Genomic DNA, 18966 nt, shown 5'->3' on the forward strand with positions numbered 1-18966 from the left:
CCGCTAGAGGCCTCACTGTATCTGAGCACACGCGAATATTGAAAATAATTCGAAGCTTCTAGAAAGAGAAGTTTCAGCCTGTATCAACCTTTCTATAAATACATAGTATCATAATCGAAGCTAAACAATTTTAGTGACATGAAGAAGAAATGTCACTTATAGGAATTTAATTTTATCATATATCGTTATTTAGTTTTTAATAAAACAATTTAATGATTCAATATTGTGTATACGGCCACTCAGAGTAAATACTTCACGTAATTTGGCAGTTATAATATTACCTTTATTTAGTATTGTAGTATCGTGGACGAGGAACCTGGGGGGTATCGGAAGAATTGTAAACAAACGGTTGTGGAACATGTGCATGGTGGAGCTAAAACAGAAGAGATGAGGCTAAGACAAAAGACAAGGGGTTGCTAAAGGACATAAACAAATTAACAACAGTGTTAGTCGAGAAGTCAGAGAGTGTAAATCGGGAAGTTAGGGAGTGCGAATTGCGTTGTCGAGAGAGCGTTGGATCCATGGTAACGAGAATTGAAAATTAACTATCTAGTTGTTTTAATTATAATACGTTATTGTGATTAGTTCACGTTAAACAACTATCGTTTCCTGTTTAATCAACATTTGTTTAATCCATTTGTTGTAAATAAACTAATTGTAATATAATATCCTACAGTATTATATTTAATCGTAAACTTAATATCTGCAATTACACGAAAAACGTAGTACATCACCGAAAAGGCATGTGTTTTAAAAGAGAGTGGCAAAACTGATGCGAAACCCAAGGGCAATTTCTGTGGAATGGCAGTTCTTCTATCCTCGCAATTTCCCGTGAACTAACGATCCCTTTTCGGCCTGTAATTATCGGTCCGTGGCATGAGTCATTGCGGTTCGGATTAGACTGTTACGCGAATCGATTAGCGATCTCGAGGCGAGCCACGATCATGATAATTCGTCGAGGTACCCGTCATTCTACCTGCTAGTAATGACCTTCGCCGGAGGGTCGAGTCATTCGTGGGAGGGTCGATCCTTCTCTTGAAGACGTATCCGATCCACGACCATGAGAAAATAATACCGGCGAAACTTCTCTAAATACTTTTTAACGAACAATCGCAACCTTGTTCCTGAATAATGCGGCTCGTGATTCACTTAGAAAATACAAACCCCCCGGGTATATGATTCTCTGCATCACCTTTATTACTGTTATGGAAATGATTCTTTATCGAAATGTTTGAAATTTCATGGGAAAGAAATATCTTCATTTCAAGAGGCATTTCAATCTTTATTTCAAAAGAGATTTGTCATTTTCATTTCTTCTTTTACACTTTTCGTTATGTGACTTGTTTACGGAATGTGAAAAAGATTGATAGAAAGATTTAAAGATAGGACGAGAATCGAGTCAAGACTAAGATGATAGGAAAGATTAGAATTTAGATTACAATTTCATACATATTTCTATATTTCAAAAACAAGTGTTGTTTACTGGATATTTTGAATGGTAATGTAAATGGAATATTTCGCGTGTAAATTTGAATTTTATTTAAACAGCATAATTCAACCATTTTAAGCTTCCTGATAAATAAACTAATATCCAAACCCGTAAAAATTAGAATAAAAATTACCAATTTCTCTCATCAACTTCTCAGCATCTTTCAACCGAAATCGAAGAGGAAGCAAATCGTTGAACGAGACGAAAACCGTGGATGTTCGCCGGAAAGCCAATTAACCGAGGAAGTAATTTTGATTTACGTTGTGCTGGCCCGGTAGAACCGCGGGCGGTATCCTTTATTCCCAGAGCTAACACTGCCACGGGAACCACTTTAAGGGGGATAAGTTATGTACGTGCTCGCGGTCACCTGCTACATCGGCCCTCGAGATGCTTTCGAAGCTCGTTGCGCGAGAGCAGGTGCATTGTGTGCGCTCGTCGTCGTTCGAACTTGAGGATCGCTTACGCCCGGCAACCCGCGTGCAACGAAATGTTCAAGCCGAGGCCGAAAACCGGCCGAAAGACAAAGGAGCCACGGGGGCTAGCGTAGTTGAAGCGTGCACGCTCTTCATTCCGCCTCTGACCTCGAGACTCCAGTTAACACAAGAGATGCCTCGGAATAATCGCACTCTGACTTTTTGCACGTCGAGTGTTTTCTCTTACACGTTAAGTGGAGGTTCTGTGTTCAGGTGAAGTGATTTTGTTAGGGAAAAATCGAGATAGGGGTTGCTTGGTTTCTCGAGCTTTGACTGACAATGTTTATGTAATTTTATATTTCTATATAACTAAAGAAATTCATCTGGTGAAGATTTCAGAATATTAGGAATGTTGTGTTATAATTGGAATTTTTATGTAAATTCATACTGTTGTGATCGATGGAATCTCCCAGAAAGTCAGTTAAGAGATAGATACATATTTCAAAATGCAAATAAGAAACCAATTGAGGAACGAAACATTTCGACGACTAATACTATTCATCTACAAATTCGTTATACATAATACATATTATACACGATATACATGTTATTACAAGTATTATAATACTTCTAGAGACATTTAAATTCGCTTGAAAGATTCATTTTTCGATCCATATTTTCTTAAAGCGCCGCTAGTGCCTTCCTCGAATATTTAACGCACGGCTTGCACCGTTTTCATTCCGTCGCGGTAGAGAAGGAACCTCTTACCGCAAAATGAAAAAGCCACCCTCTTTTTCACGCGGCAAACCCGCGGGAGAACGCGCGTTCGTCTGAATTTTTTTGTCGCGCCATTGTGGTTATTCGCAAAGTGCAACACGGCAACACGCGCAAGAGGGTTCACATCCTGAATGTAGGATGGGGGAGAACCAGACACGAATTAACATCGCCAGGGGTTGCGTTTTAATCTGAGGTGTGTAGAATTCGCTCGCATGAGTGACAAACTCTTTCCACCGGACACCATACGGATTTAGATTGTCTTAGTACATATTATTACTATTATTGTTATCAAGGCACACAGTCATATTGTCATTTTGTAAATTAGTGCCTTTTCTTATATATTTTTGTTACGACTCTCTTTAATTTGCGAGTTTCTTCTTTATGTGCACGTATTATGAGTCTCTCTCAGCAGCCAAACTGGTTAACTCCACCTTTACATGATACAATAGAATTTATAAATAAATGCAGGCAATTAGTAAATTATGGATTTTTATGCAAATTTAAAAATTCGTTTTACGTATTAAAAGTTATAATGCATAATGACTTTTTTATGTTTATGTATATTATATGCATTCTGTGCGTTTTTGCGTCTGTAAATTTTTCATAGATGCATAAAGATCCGTAGTCTAATAATTAATATCCACGTGAAAGAACAAAAAATTTGTTTATCACTAGGAGATACTATAAATAACCACAAGATTCAGCGTCATTGGGGTGAGAACGACTAGAACCTCTGTCACTCTACGTCATAGCATTCACCAACCCTAAAGATTGATGGTGACAGCGCAGGGGTAGGTCCAGTCATCGATTTGGGAGAGGAAAGTTTAAAGTTTCTCTCCCAAACACGTATTGCCTCTTAAATACACTTAAGCTTAACAGTCATTTTTTGCGTGGGTAGTGGAGATTTAACATTTTTACTGGATACACGTTGATGACGAAGAAAGTTGGTAAAGCTATATAGGTGGTCTCGAAGCTTTCAGTGATCTTAGTCTTGATCTAAAATACTCAGCCGAGGAAAGAGATCTGAGATGACTGATTTAAGATGTAAAGAAAGCATTTCTAAATATCTTTCATTATTGACAAAGTCTACTCATGAATGAGGTTAAGAAAAATGGTAATAAAAATTGTATGTTCATTTGGAATCTTTACGAACTCAACTCATTGGTTGAATCTTTACGATTCAACCATTAATTGCCAAGTTTGATCAAACTTTATTTATTGATAATTATCCACATTTCTGCGAATATTCGTCATGTTAAATCAAACAAAAGTTGTTCTAGGAAATTTCACAAAATGTAGCAATTGATATCGCAATTTTCCATTCGCACAAATAATTTTTTAGTTAACTAGAATTTCAATGATATTTTAATAATAATGGACACTAATGAATTCTAGCGAAAAGTAAGCAGTAGTTTCGAGGAACGTTTTGAAAATGTTTTATGACAAAGTTAGAGAGAAATTGAATGAGTTGGTAATTATATCACTCGTATTGTATTTTAATTTCTATGTTTCATCTTTTTAATTAACGAATGGTTTCTCTTTTGTTTCAGGTACGTACACACGATTTTAACATACGATGCACACTGATGCGCTCCACTAATACAGACACGGACGAGACGTCGTGTAAGTAAATTTGAAGGATTCTATACGTTCACAGGCCTCCTCTTTTTTTTTTTATTTTCTTTAAATCTTTTCCCTGATTCTGTACATTTTCCCTGTATTGATGTATTTTTTTATTTGTTACTTGATAAAAATTTGGTATTGGGATTTAAAAAAGTATGGAAATATGGAAGTTATCGGTTGAAATATTAAAGAAATTTAGTATGAGCCATTAACGTTGAACGAAGAATATTATCAAAAGTTTTCTTCGCTTCATTTAGCATTTTACACTCGAATGGTGGGTAAATCTGAATCTTTACTTTCGTAATATATTATAGATCGGGCGTAAATATTGCGGATATTAGAGCGGAAATGATACATTTTTCAAATACTGCAGTTTCTCTAAAGACATCGAACGTCGAATTTAAAAATTTGTGAGATAATCTATACACCATATGTATTATATCTTCAGCATTAAATCTTTAACTTTCAACAGTCTGTATAGATACGACAATCGAAAAATTAATATTAGAAGTTTGTATAAATACTGTAACTTAATTAATTAGAAAGACAATTTCTATTTTTTTACATTGCAACATTGAAAATCATATATTATCTATATTTAAAGCAGTCCAAAATTTGGACGTCAACAACTTAGTATTAAAATAATAATATCTAACTAATATACATATAATAAATAATAATATTTATAGAAATATATAAATACAATAAAACAATAAGAAGTAAAACGCGTACTAAAGAAACAAATGAATGACATAATGAAAAGATTACACATTATTTCATCATTGACTACTCATAGAAATATATATAATAAATATATATAAGGAAATATATATAATAAATGAACATAAGAAGACAAAAGCACATACACTTTAAATCTAAAACTCTAATTTCAGCCCTTTGATATATGAAAAGCGACAAGAATAGAAATAACTTCGAAAATCACATAATCTCAAGCTATATTTTATATAACATCAGTACCAGATTTCTCTTTCTAAGAACCATCCTCATACGATCATCTGGTTACCTTGTTTATTTATGAGTCGTTGAAACATCAACCAATGATTTTCCAAGGTTCGCGCAAACGAGTTTCATCTCCCACGACATGTGGTTGAGCCGGTCGCTTTAATGTTGAAATGATTTTACGGTTTTAACTTAGCCCTTGCCGTATCCCTGCTTCGATTTCTTTTTAAGTTTCTCGGGAACGTCAGAATTCACGACCTAATGTCTTTTTAATTGACAAGAATGATTATTCGATGTACTATCCCGCTTGCAAGCTGATTTCCTTCTTCGAAACAATTTGTAATCGTTCGTGGGATTGTCAGTTTTTTGAAATTCAATATAAATTCAATACCATTAAACCAAATATATTTTCTGTGTTTCCCACAAAACTACAAAACATTCTAAAAGGATCCGAAAATATCAATCAAGGTAAATTGCTTTTTGTTATTCCCCCTTTTTATATTTCTCTTTAAGAAAATCAAGAATATTCATTCAATAAAAATTATTCAATAAAAAAAAGAGGAGGACAATTTTATTAGCAATAATCTGACAAGCCAATTGTCATTCATTTTCTTGACATACACAGAAAAAAAAGAATAAAATAAATAACCTACAAATACTACAGGCTTCTTATCATAATAAAAGTATAAAAGAATATCTTTCAAGACTACAGATTTAACTTTTTCTTCTCGAAAAAAAGAACATATTGAATGAAGAAACGTAGTTAGATGCAAAGAATTCCGAGAGGTTACTAGATCCACGTGGCTGAGAAAGCAGGGCCTTTCTCGCAATATTATTCTACGTTATGTTTGAAAGGCGAATAAAGTCCACTTTCGAGGACATCGAGCAAGGAATACAATCGAGCTAGCACTTCCGCAACAAACCATTGTAGGCTAAAAGGGCGAGCCTCTTTAAATCTGGCCTGCTTTATAGAGAATTCTACCTGCTTTCAATCGACCATTTCACATGAACGTTTCGCTATGTTAAATCGAGTACTGAAGCTGTTTGTGCAGCCGTCCCGCGTTTATCCGAACGAGAAATCACCTGGAGAGTCCAAAGACGTGTCCTTACTCAGTGTTTATCGAAGCAATTTTCTGCTAACTGAGCCAAAATAGCCCCATTACGAATGTCCAAACCACTTTTCTGGTATACTTAACCCTCACTTTGTTTATCTTTAACTCCTATAGTTATAATTATCCTGATTAAACTATATTAGTAGAAGTAGCTATTTGAATAATTTTGGGAAAATTGGAGATTTTTGTTCGATGAGCTTAAGTAGCCGTTGTTTGTATTGTTGTTTTTGAAGATTAATGGGGGAAAAGCTTATGGAAATGTATAATTTATTATTATTTAATGATTTATTCATTTAAAGTCGCGCTTAAATGCAGAATGTTTTATTTATATTTCCGGACAATATGAAAATAAGTTACTGAAATCGTGAAAAATTTCTGAAATAAAAATAATTTTTGTGTCAGCTCAACAAATTCAGATTTGCACAGCTTAAATGCGATCGTCGCGCGACAATGCAATTTTCCTTCGCTATTAGAAATCGTGAGTAGCGTAACAAAATTTTTCTCCTACATTTCGTTTCCATCCTATTCTACAAACTTAATTTATCGAACATTCTTATATCGTCTATCCAACACCACATCTTACAATCGAACGTAAATGTGGCTTTTAATATAATCGGGACATAGCAGCTATCGTTAATAGTGAAAAGTAAAAAGTAGAATAGTAAGAAATTCGTAAGTCGTCAATGAGCAATTGAGTAGAATAGTGACGTTGTATCGTATCGTATTACAATGCGTTATATTTTCACATCATCTTCATATTATTATTATTATTATTATTATTATTATTATTATTATTATTATTATTTATACGCAAATGTATACATATATCTGTCTAACACAGGCAAATATAGCGTCAATCGAGTTGCATAACTTAAAAAGCAGACAACAACTGCTGTGGAAATGCTCCGTTATTCGAAGATAAACGACACGCGATTCACTTTGACTAGTGTGTTCGCTTTACACGAGCGAATGAAGGCGATAATCAGATTTCTGTTGGCGTAATCGTTTCGCCCGGCGTCGAAGCTTTCCAGCGAACTATCGCGGCTCTCTTCGTTAAGGTGGAATGAAAGCTAACGCTATTTTCCAACAACTAACAGGGTGGTCTCGTCACAGACCAATCAACCGCTGCTCGCTTCCGAATAGCCCCTTGAGGTACCTAAAATTACGAGGTCCGAGACTGGGCTCGGCCTATCGGTCTCCTAACGACTCAATTTCCCATCCACTATCTCCTATACACTCATCTACTAGTCGTCCTCATTCTTCGTTGTTTGTTTTTCCAATTTTCCGCAGACCCGGTAAACAGATAGAAAAAGATAGATGGAAAGTGAAAAGAAGGAAGTCGTTGCTGACAAAGGTATTTCTTTTGGATTTGGGTTCCCAACTTGTACGTTGATTCTTAATATTACAACGTTTATTTATAGTTTGGCTCATCGCTTTACAATCGACTTAAGATCATACGATGTTGATATGAATTGAGAATGATACGCTTAGAATAATTTTAATTTAAAATAATACGCACACGATCAGAATAATATTAATTTCGAATGACATACCAATTATAATAATGACAAACGAGATAACGTATATCTTGTGGATCGCGAGTGTGTTAATGATGTAACACTGATTTTGAATAAATGAAAGAGAAAAGATGTAATATACAGGGAAGTCACGTATTGTTTGATCTCAAAGTCTTGAAAAAAGATTGAGGAACACTGTCCAAAACCAACGGTGTGACACTCGGAGGCTAAAAGGGACTAATTGTGTCTACGGAGAAATTAGGATTGCCGCCGAGGCGTACTTCAAACATCCTTTCCGAAAAGGAAGAGTCCCTTTTTCAGCTCGGACGCTAAAAGATATCCCTTCTGATAGGTAGAAAAGAAAAATACTGACCCAGCAGGAGACACGACGCGGCGTCTGGCGTCCAGGAGGGCTAAACCTCTATTGTCCTGTATTCAGGCGCCCCGTCAGGACTGTTTAGGCTTTAAATGCAAATTCTGAACGAGGACAATACCTGCCACGATTGCCAGGAACCGTTCGCTTTGGGTGGCAAACGCAATGTGTACAACAGACACCAAGTATATACATAGGGAATGTTGCGAAATGAAATCTTAGGTAGTCTGGACCCGTAAAGAAGAAACGATGCCGATCTTTAGGTTAAAGAGACCGGCGTGTGCACCACGTGTCACTGGTCACCGATAAACAGCAAACACATCCAGCTCCATAGTAGAGAAAGCAATTGAACAAAAATATAAAAATTCTGCATTTGCATTAACACGTTGAAATACGATGACTTTTATTAACATTGAAACCACTATTATCGAATTTAATTAATTGTTCTTTGATATTGGATTATTCGAAAAACTCGTAGCAAATTTAAGAACGATTGAAAGGTATTGTATTTTTCTAGAATATTAGAATTTTATTAAATAATCAATGCATCACTTCTTTTATGATAACATCGTTATTTAATTTATAACATTTTACACTCAACAACATTTTATAACGCTATTATAAACAAATATAAAGTGTCTAAAAATTAGTAAGAGTCACTATGTACACGATATATTGCGAAATGAAATCTTCTCTTGGAAGGAAATCTGTACTCGTCAGGAAGAAATGGTGGCAGTCTGTGTACCACGTGCAGTTCACCGGTGACCGGGAAAAAGAAGGCCGCTACGTGACGAAGAACAATCGTAGACAGATCCTGGAACAGATGGATCGACGATACCGCGACCTGAATCCGACCAGATGAAATCTGGTAACACTCGGCACGTTCTGGTGTAGAATAAGAGAAAACCTATGCAGTGTGCAGCTTTTTAAAGCTTGAACAGTTTCGTCACTTCTGCTAGATAACGAATTGTGCGGGCTAAAGAAAGCTGCAGGACACGTACCGGAAAAATGTTCGGTTGGAAGGATTTATTATATTTCATTTTGTAATAGTGAAGATTTGTACAATGCTTCATTTTCAAAGTCATGGGATCTTGGGTTTAATCAGACGAGGTTGTATAAATCAATTTCATTACGCGGTGATGAATTTTTAGAATCAGTCTCTGTGAATGATGATTCGTTAAATATTTCCCATGTTTGGTTGTATTTGAAGAAAATCGTATTTTCTAAATCTCAGTTACTTTCTAATCATGAGATAAGGGTTTTAAACACGTTCTTTGTTTACGTAGGATAATCTATTCAGAAAGCTAGAAAGTACATTTGTTGTTATGGTCACTAGCCAGGAACCTGTCCTTTTAAATAACACTCGAACCACTAACGATAACATAGGATTCCTCGAAGTTAACCATTTTAGAACACTAATTGCTTCTAATGCACGTTAACTTTGTGATTAGATAATATAGCAAGTCCCCAGAAAATTTTCAGATAGCTCTTTCCAAGTATCTATCCTAAAAATAATAAAGCTATACTATTTGAAGAAAATACACGTTTTGTCTTAAGAGCACAGAATATCATTTTTATTCTCGTATTTCGCGGCAAAGAATATTTTCTGAACTAGGCTGGACATCTTCACACTTTCCTCAGTCACAGCTGGAATTGTTTGCGTTAAGAAGTGTCGTGTTCCCTCGTGGTCCATCTGGATGTCGGGTCAGAGATCACGCTTCGGGTTCGCAGGATGTACAACTCGCACGTGACGTGATATTTTGTTTCCTTTAGATCTTCGCGTTTCTAATATACCGCTTTCTTATAGTCAGTTTAAAATAGAGCTGGACTAAGCAATACCGCTATCGATACGATATTTGGATAATTCAACTAACTACTTACTTATATAGGGTGGTCCGTCATGTTTATCGAGTGTTAAAATTGTTTATCATATTCTTATCTCGTGATCTTCATATTTATCGATCAGTGGTATTGCAATAAACAAGTTAGTGATATTGTACAAAATATATCACATGCGAAATTTTCCAAAATATCCTACGAAATTGTTTTGAAATAATTTGTACTGTTCAATAATATAGAACGCATTATTCTGTCAACAGCGTTTTCGAAATAAAAGAAACAAAGAACGGAAATATAGGTATAAAATATATTGAAATAACAATCACGATTTGAATTAATTCACTCGTTTTATCGTAACGTTAAATAATAAACCACGTATCAGGATAATAAAACATAAGAAATTATGTATAAAAATATCATAAATGAATCATTTTCAATCATTGGGGAAAAATAGTCACGTTATACAATACATCTCTTCTTTTTATCATTCTTTTAATTCTATAATACTTTCATGTTTTGTATTAAATGTATTATATTTTACTGAACGATAAATCATTAATAATCGTAGCGAAGCTTTATTCAAGAGTTAACAATCGGATTGTAGAAATCAAAGAGCCTTTTTGCAGAGTGGGAAATCCAAGGAAAGAGTTCTACTTTGAGTACGGGGTGCTAGTGATCGATGGCAGTATCGATTGGTATCAGGGGGCAATATCATACCCCAGGGATGTAATACAGCCGCACTTGGAGAAATTGCTAATCCCTCACGAACCCCGTTCCTTCGATACCCTGTCATGGTATTGCGTTTGTTGTTCGCTATATTTTGCTACATGCTGGAAATTTTCTTTACCCTAAACGATCATTTTCCTATGATATTTCCATGACACTACTCGTTTATGGACTCTGATAAGACTTACAGTATCGAATTAAATGAAAACTAAGTAGCGCTTTTACTCGTCAATTTTTAAAAATTAAGAGACATCAGTTATTGATTTATTGTTATGTTGAAGCTATTATTTAAAAAATTGCGGTATTATTAACGCGTTAAACTAACTACGTTTACGTGGTAAATTTTTTACAGTTTTTAATATAAATACCACTCGGATTTCAAATAGATTAACAACTTTCTGAAAATTTACCGAATGTCTAGCTGGGCAAATTGAAGTACAAATTAAATAATAATAATAAAAAGGAACTTTCTGAATATTCCTTAAGTTTGGAACATATGGCTACCGTTTAAGTCTTCAGAAGCCAGATATTTATCTCGATGAAATTGTTACATAATATAATAGGCACGTACCTGGTGAACTCAAGATGTTTATTAAAAAACTGCAAGTGCATATAATCCAAAGGATCTGTAACGATGCATTTCGCACTTATCAGTTGTAAACAGAGTTAATTTATAAAATTTGCTTGTGAAAATTCGTTTTATTATCGCGAAAGTTAATTTTATTATCAAACTTGTTAGTCGCTAAATGATCTATAAAAGCTCACACGAAACTCATTAGTACCAAAAATGCCACACCTGTTCGAAACCATCTAAACTCTCTTGCCGAATGTTGTCTCCGTGGAGATCGGGGAATCTTTATCAGAATCCGCCCTATTCCCTTAGCACATTCGGATATCACTGTGGCTGACGTACGTGTGCGTTAATGCTCGGTGTTTTGCGTGGTTTGATAGGGGTGAGTGTCGGAAGAGGAGGGATTTAAGGACCCCTCTCTAGTATTCGCGCGCGTGCAATCGTCTGAGTATGCGTAGCACCGGTGAAATCTTCGTCACGCGTACGGCATAGCATAGGTGCGGGCCCCACGTCTCTGTTTTGGTCCGTGGAATCACGCAAACACCCACTGCGAATACCGAACGAATGCCTGGCATCGGCCGATGCGCTCCAGAAGGGTGGTAATCCGATCCGGTTTCCGGCAACTCGGGGCTTGCACCCCGTAAATTTCGTATTCCATCCGCCCGCGCTGTGTCTATCATTCGACTCCCTATTATCGCGTTTTTCACCCCTTTCTCTTTATCTTCTACTTCCTTCTTCCCATACCTCAAGCCTTTACAGCCATGAATTCAACCATCTTAGCTCTTTACAACCTAGATTTTGCTCATTTCTATCCTCAAATTTCAAAAATATATGAAGAATATATATAGTATATTGTCAAGAAAGTTCAGTTTCGCAATAGGAAGAGCAATTGGAAAACGAAAGAAACTACAGATCCTGCTAATACTATTATGAATTAACACGTTGAATTAAATATCGTATTATATAGTCACTAAAATGTGCTAAATGATCGATTTGTTTGTTACAAGTGTCACAGAAAATTAATGAGATGTACAGATTTCTGTAGAAACTAAAGAATCAGAACGAATGGAATATGATTTTTGTTATATTTTTAGAAAAAGTCGACGACTTTGAATACTTGGAAAGTACAAAAATAGAAGTAAAAAGTAATTAAAGAAACATATAAATAGATAGAGGACCGTGTACGTTGTGCAATAGTGATCGTCGTAATACCCGTATTAAGAAGACAGTCTAAATTTGAAACCGCGGATCTGCCGGACATTTGACCGAAGGTGGGCTTAGCCCCTTTATCGAGCGAGAACATACGAATCGAGGGTTGTTGTGTAAATGGAGCGAGGAAAAAAAGGGAAGGTAATGCGTGAGATGTAATGGGAGGAAAGGAAGAGGGATGAAAAGTGTTTGGAAGGAATGTGTACTTTCGGGTATTTGATTGAGATTTGTGATATTGGGGTCGTTGAATTAAAGATACAGCGAAGGAATTGAGGATATGAAATTATTTGTGGGATGTGGAAGGCATCTCTAGAAGTAAAACTAATGTTTATACATATAAATACACATATACTACAGCCTACAATTTGAAAAGAAAGGAAAAATGATGATACAAACACTTTTTCTTAAATCTACTTCAGAATTAACATCATTTATGTCATATTCTTGCAATAAACGAACTTATGGCGGCAAATCGTTTGTTTCTTAAGAATTAATAGTTATTTTTTATACGTTAATCGTGTATTTGTATAATGAAATTAGAAAAGGAAAAAGAAAAAAATAAAATTAATCAGTTTCATTCCTGAAAGACTCATACGTAAATCATTGGTCATCGACACGTTTCTTACGAATTCCTGGAACTGAAGAAGCCGCCAAGTTCGTTACGTTCCACAACTTAAGAGCTTAAAAGATATTATTATCAAGGTATTCGTTCGATGATACCTTCTCGAGCCTATCAAGATTCGTCAAAACTAGTCGAAGAGCATTTTAAATGCAAAGAAGGTGGGATGGATAGGATGACTGTCGAAGTAGGAATTTCGAAGTGTGTCTAATTGGTTGAAAACTTGTCACGCGGCATCGATCTCGATGCTCAGCTGGAGCTTGGTATGATTAATGGAACCAAAGGAAAAAAGGAGGAACATGCACCTCTAATGCGTTTCGCCGATGATCTAGCTTCACTCTATGACACGTAACTGCCCTTTCCAGATGAGAAAAAATTCAATATGCCCGAAACACACGCATCTATCGTTAAAGGGCCCTTTGTGTTGACAGAGCTTCTCTTTCAGCCTCGACATTAATTATAAATTACGACGTGTTTGGGGAAACATGAATTTTGAATACCAAATAAGGACTATAATTTACAAGTTAATACGGCTAATTATAACGACGACAGTAGAATAGATCGTTAGTAGCCGTATTTGTAGTTTAAACAGAATATCCTGGCACAAAAGTTTGGAAATTACGGTTGTCGTATCGAAGGAAGATTCTTTTGTAACTTCTCGTTTCATTTAACGTATGTAGGTTTAACCTAACTATCTTCTCGAATTTGTAACTTTCTATTTCTTTGCTTCAGAATTCCTCGAAATTCGAAAATATCGAGAGAAACATCACGTCGAGTTGTAAAATTAATCGACACGTTATAACAATCCAAAAGAGTTAGTCATCGATTAAGGTTCAATACCGATCTATGTTAATAAATTATCAGCTATGAATGAATCATCGACACAGTCTAGAATTATTATAATTGCTCAATAATTTCAGGTAACCGCTCAACTAAGAAAAACACGAGAGAAAACAAAGATAAAAGGATTGTTTTAGAGTAACTAGAGTTACAGGAAAAAATTTGCACGACTTCCTCTTCCTATTCTTATTTCCAATAAACCATTTTTATTTAAATTTTCGGTTCAACATAAGGATTCCAAGTTCTCTTATTAAAACAACAAATTTCCATCTCTTGTAAATTTCAAATAACCATTTAATTCGCTTAAGAATTCTCCATCTAAGAAAAACACGGAAGCGAAGAAAAATAAGAGTAAATTGCGAAGAAGGAAAAGAAGATAGCGTTTCGTTTACGCAAAGTCGGTCACCGGAAGCACTGTGTCGCGTTTCTCTCCTCTTGATGGCGAGAGGGACTACGAATTCAGCACGCATCGGTGCCTCGCAATGGACATCTCGTTCACGGAGCGGAGAAACGACACGACACGGTGTAACTCGTCACCGGTGGCATCGTACAAAGCTGACAGGGACGAAGAATGCCTAGAAGGGGAGAACACTTTTAACCGTGCGCGTTTGAATAAGTGTCCCCCTAATTCCTTGGAGCACCGCGACGACGCTCGAAAGTCAACGACATGACAAACACGTTTGCGTGATGCTTGCGTAGAAGTAGCATCCGGTCCGACCGTAACAGATGTCCTTACGAACCGAAAGTCCGATTAGTCCCGCTGAACACGCCGATTAACCGCGTAAGAACCATCGTTCCCGCTCGTTATGCAGGAGGTCTCGAAGATCTATTGCTCGAGAAAATTCCGGTGGCCACCCTCCATCGCTATGTCCATGAAAGATGTTGTTTAAACGTGGTATGATTGCATATGACATTTTGGTATTAAATAAGATTAACCTATAGGAGATTACGTGTTAAAAAAAAAAGAGACAAGATGGTGGGAGATTTTCTTGTATACAAATGGTATAAAAACGACCTATTTTTTAATTTCACTGAGTTAGAGGTGTACTCATACGTCTTATAAATATAATTCCTTTTACACTTTCCTGTCTCGAGTTATAGAAATATTTTTATAGAACTTCACTTTTTTCATAAATACATACAACGATATATCTATTTACAAAATGCAGATCAATTATTGTTCAGAATACTGAAAACATGGGATACTTGCTAATTCATATTTACTGTATATTATTATATATATTCGTCAGTAAATTAGCATATTTGAGACTGAAAACGTTTGTGAGATATCCATTTCGAACTACCTCTTAATCAAAATACTCGCAGATAATAATTTCATATCTCGTATAATAAAATATAACGCGAAACATCATTCCCACAAGCACCACCAAAACCGTTACCTACGCTCTTGTAGAACGCGTTTGATGTCTCGAAGGGTCAAAATGAAATACACTCCACACGCGTAAAGACGAACGTCGTCGACCGTTTTCTCCGGGTATTGCCCATTCTCAACGATTGCACGTTACAGTACACGATCATTATTATTATCGGGGCAAACGATTCCCTTTTATTGGCACTTTAGAGGGCCGATACCATGGTCGTAGATCGAAAGAAAAACGCTTTTCATTTCGTCATCGCGAACTTCGTGAGGAAAAGTGCTTACTCTGGTATAGGTACCGGTTGAATAAGGCGTACAAGCGGTTTTTCTCATTTTGTCTGTCGAGAGAGAACGCGTCTCTCTTGGTGCCACTATCCTAAACGTATTACGATCGAAAAGTAGCCTTTTTCGTGGACAGGAAAGAAAGAGAAGAAAGAGGACGGGCTAGTCAATAAGAGACCATGCGTGCTGATACGAGCATATTTCGTCGTCGAGAGGGTAAAGTCTGTGGTGAAATAAGGATCCAATAACTGGCGAGTGGACGAAGCCAACGTAGGTTGGTAACGCTGGTGTGCGTTCGGTTAACTATCTACGATGGAGAAAAAAGAAGCTGAATGGAACTGATCGGAATAACAGTGAAGGGATATTAATCCCTAAATGCATGATTTTTTCAGATATAATAAAATATTATTTCATAAATGAAGAGTTTAATTGATATTTAATTTTAATTACAATATTTAAATTGTATTCATTGGAAGAAAAAAGAAAAGATATAGGCTTCATATTTAAAAGTGTGAATATTTATTCACAGAATTTAATAAAGAAATCCAATAATAGAACGTTAATGTGCTTTCTTCATTGTTATTGATCTTCGATCTTAACAAACCAAATTATTAAAAATCTGTAATACACCAATATAGAAAATTTACGATATAATACAAAATTTCCGTAGCTATAAGAGAAACGTACGTAATTCAGAAAAAAGGATAATTTATGAATGTACATTTATATAATAGAAGACATATGATATAGATATATATGATAGTATTTCTAATCATTTCTACGCATGATAAATCTTTCAAATCGATTTTTTAAACTACCCAGTATGTACTTTTTATATCAGAGAGGGAATTTAAAGCGGTCCCAGGGAAATGCATCAGCGATTACAAAATAAATCCTGGAGAAGATCGGAACGGGCGGACATCGTAAACACAGTTCCACCGGAACGCTTCGCGAAAATGTTTAATCCAGCGGTGTCCTCAAAAGTTGGATAATTTGTTGGACGAAAGCTGGGGGTATATCTGTCTGGAAACGCTTTTACCGGGGACATGGTTTTCCACTAATAAAAAAGCCTTCTAATTATCGGCCAGCCTGTCCGCTTTAGTTATTTTAATCCATTTATACTGCAGAGAAGAGTTGAAAAGCGAGCGTGACAGAGAGAATCGGCTGGTTGGGCGAAAAATGAATAAAGAGAAGAAAGAGAAACGGCGGAGAAAATCAGAGGAAAGTCGTGACGTTTTGGCGAATTTCTATATTTCTTAAACGTCGAATTTTAAGGAAAAATTAATTGTCTATAGTGTCGTTATCTTATATTTTCTTTCTTAAAATTAACAAAGAAATATTTAATAAATTATGAACATATGAAGATTGCAATTACTTGAAAAACAAAACAATTGAAAAATGTAATAATTAAAAAATGTAAATATGATACTTTAAACCTTCTTTTATCAGGGAGAAATAATGATTACATACAAGTGATGGTTTATTGAAAGTGGTGGGAAGTCGAGCGATTTCACGCAGCACTTTCTTCGACATTTTCTTGCTTCAGTGATTTCGACCTTTGGTCACATGCCTCTGGATAATCCGGCTAGACTATCGAGACCTCTTCGAAACTTGAGGAAGAACGATCGCAAGGACCTTCAACCTGATAAGACGGACCGTCCCGTTCTTTTGGTGTTCTCTCGAACGTGACATTTTCTTCGATTGTAAAAAGATGTTTCTTCGTCTCGTGTGTCCCTCTAACAAGCTCAGGTCTCGTCACGCAATCAGACGCCACTTTCGACAAACCTTTTTCTTCTCAGAATCGCTTCGATAATTCCACAATTTTGTAACATAGTGCCTTATAATTGATTTCTGCATCACGAATTGTTATAGATCTATTATTTTAATAATTGGCAATATATTTACAATACAATTTTCAATCACACTGAAATTCTACGACTTTTTCTAAATTTGCAAACTATTGTCTGTATAGATTAATTACTTTGTAACGATACTTTCGCGTTTTCCAGAACATGAGAAATATTCTAACGATAAAAGACACGATCGAATCGAAAATAATATAAGAAACATAGTAGAAGTGATATAGTACACTGGGTTATTTAACAATTTTTTAAACGACATTTATCTAATTGAATATGCACTTTCTATATTCTGTTGGAACACGCCACTATATCCGAACAGATTCGATTCTTTCTTGTCGGTTATTGAATCTCCGAACGATTTCTATGGAAAATCGCGAGAGAGACAGAAAATACGAGATTAGATGAGCAAAAGTGGCGTTGAAGCGTTCTTAAAACGCTCGTTCAATCCGTAGTTGTCGCGCAAAATCGACCTTATTTATCGTCGATATCTTCGTGGATGTCTAAAAAGGTTTCACAGCTGACTACCCAAAGGAACAATGGTTAATAGTGTCTTCCGTAGTTGTCTCTGTTTAAGGCTATCGGCTCGTGCTGCAGGAAATTGTCTTTTGGTATTTCCTTCGCGGCACACTTTGACAGCAGTGATGGTAATACGAAAATTGATGAAGCTTAAAGGCCTTCTACGGACCGAACGGTTGCTCCAATATTCTGTGGGTAATTGTCTTTCAGGAATTTGTACGAGATCTGTCTTGCTATTCACAAATACGTTAATCAATAATTAAGATAGATATTACCTGCGAGTTGTAGAACTTCTTTGTTTTTGAACCTTTTTTTCCAATTATACCAATCATTAATGGATTAATATAGATAGTACAGATAACAGAATTATCTGTAACAATAATTTTTGGATAATAAAAATTAACAGCAGTTTCATTATTGATTTCAAATTTTTTGGCTAACGTTATATAATCGCAATAAATAATCAAGAATATTTGTTAAGATGACACATTCGCTTCTCAAACAGCTATTACGAATACCCATTCTTCCCCTAATTTCATTACATCTTCCCCTCCTCATATCAACCCTACAACCGTTTCCTTTTCCTGTTCTAAAAGAGTTCGACAGGTGGTTCCTCGCGAGAACCATTCTAAATCAGCTACAATGTATCTAGCCCTTAAATTAAACGCGGAACAACCCCTAAACACGAGACCTCTTTCGCAGGAAGGGAAGGTGCCGCCTCCCTAGGATGTCCCTGCAGTGTTACCCTATACATACATACGTACATACATAGAAAAGAAGAAAAAAAGAAAAGAACAGAACAGTGCAGAAAGAGGTAACACGAAACCCGTAGAGTGCAAAGCACGGCCGCGGCGCTGACA

At 35.9% G+C, this 18966-nt stretch overlaps 1 protein-coding gene across 8 annotated transcripts in view; it reads left to right on the forward strand.

Annotated features, from left to right (window-relative positions):
* The window catches only part of LOC100746173 (teneurin-m), a 662892-nt gene that overhangs the window by 563789 nt on the left and 80137 nt on the right, over positions 1-18966 (forward strand). Inside the window, exon 2 of one of the 8 annotated variants that reach the window (XM_033319249.1) lies at positions 4230-4302. The exons of the other annotated variants lie outside the window; for them this stretch is intronic. Coding sequence (XP_033175140.1) covers positions 4266-4302 — 37 coding nt within the window. The 5' untranslated portion in view covers positions 4230-4265. The remainder of the gene's footprint in view (positions 1-4229; positions 4303-18966) is intronic. 8 annotated transcript variants of the gene reach the window in all.

The sequence above is a fragment of the Bombus impatiens genome, unplaced genomic scaffold, assembly GCF_000188095.3.
Source record: "Bombus impatiens unplaced genomic scaffold, BIMP_2.2 scf_0142, whole genome shotgun sequence".
Lineage (NCBI taxonomy): Eukaryota > Metazoa > Arthropoda > Insecta > Hymenoptera > Apidae > Bombus > Bombus impatiens.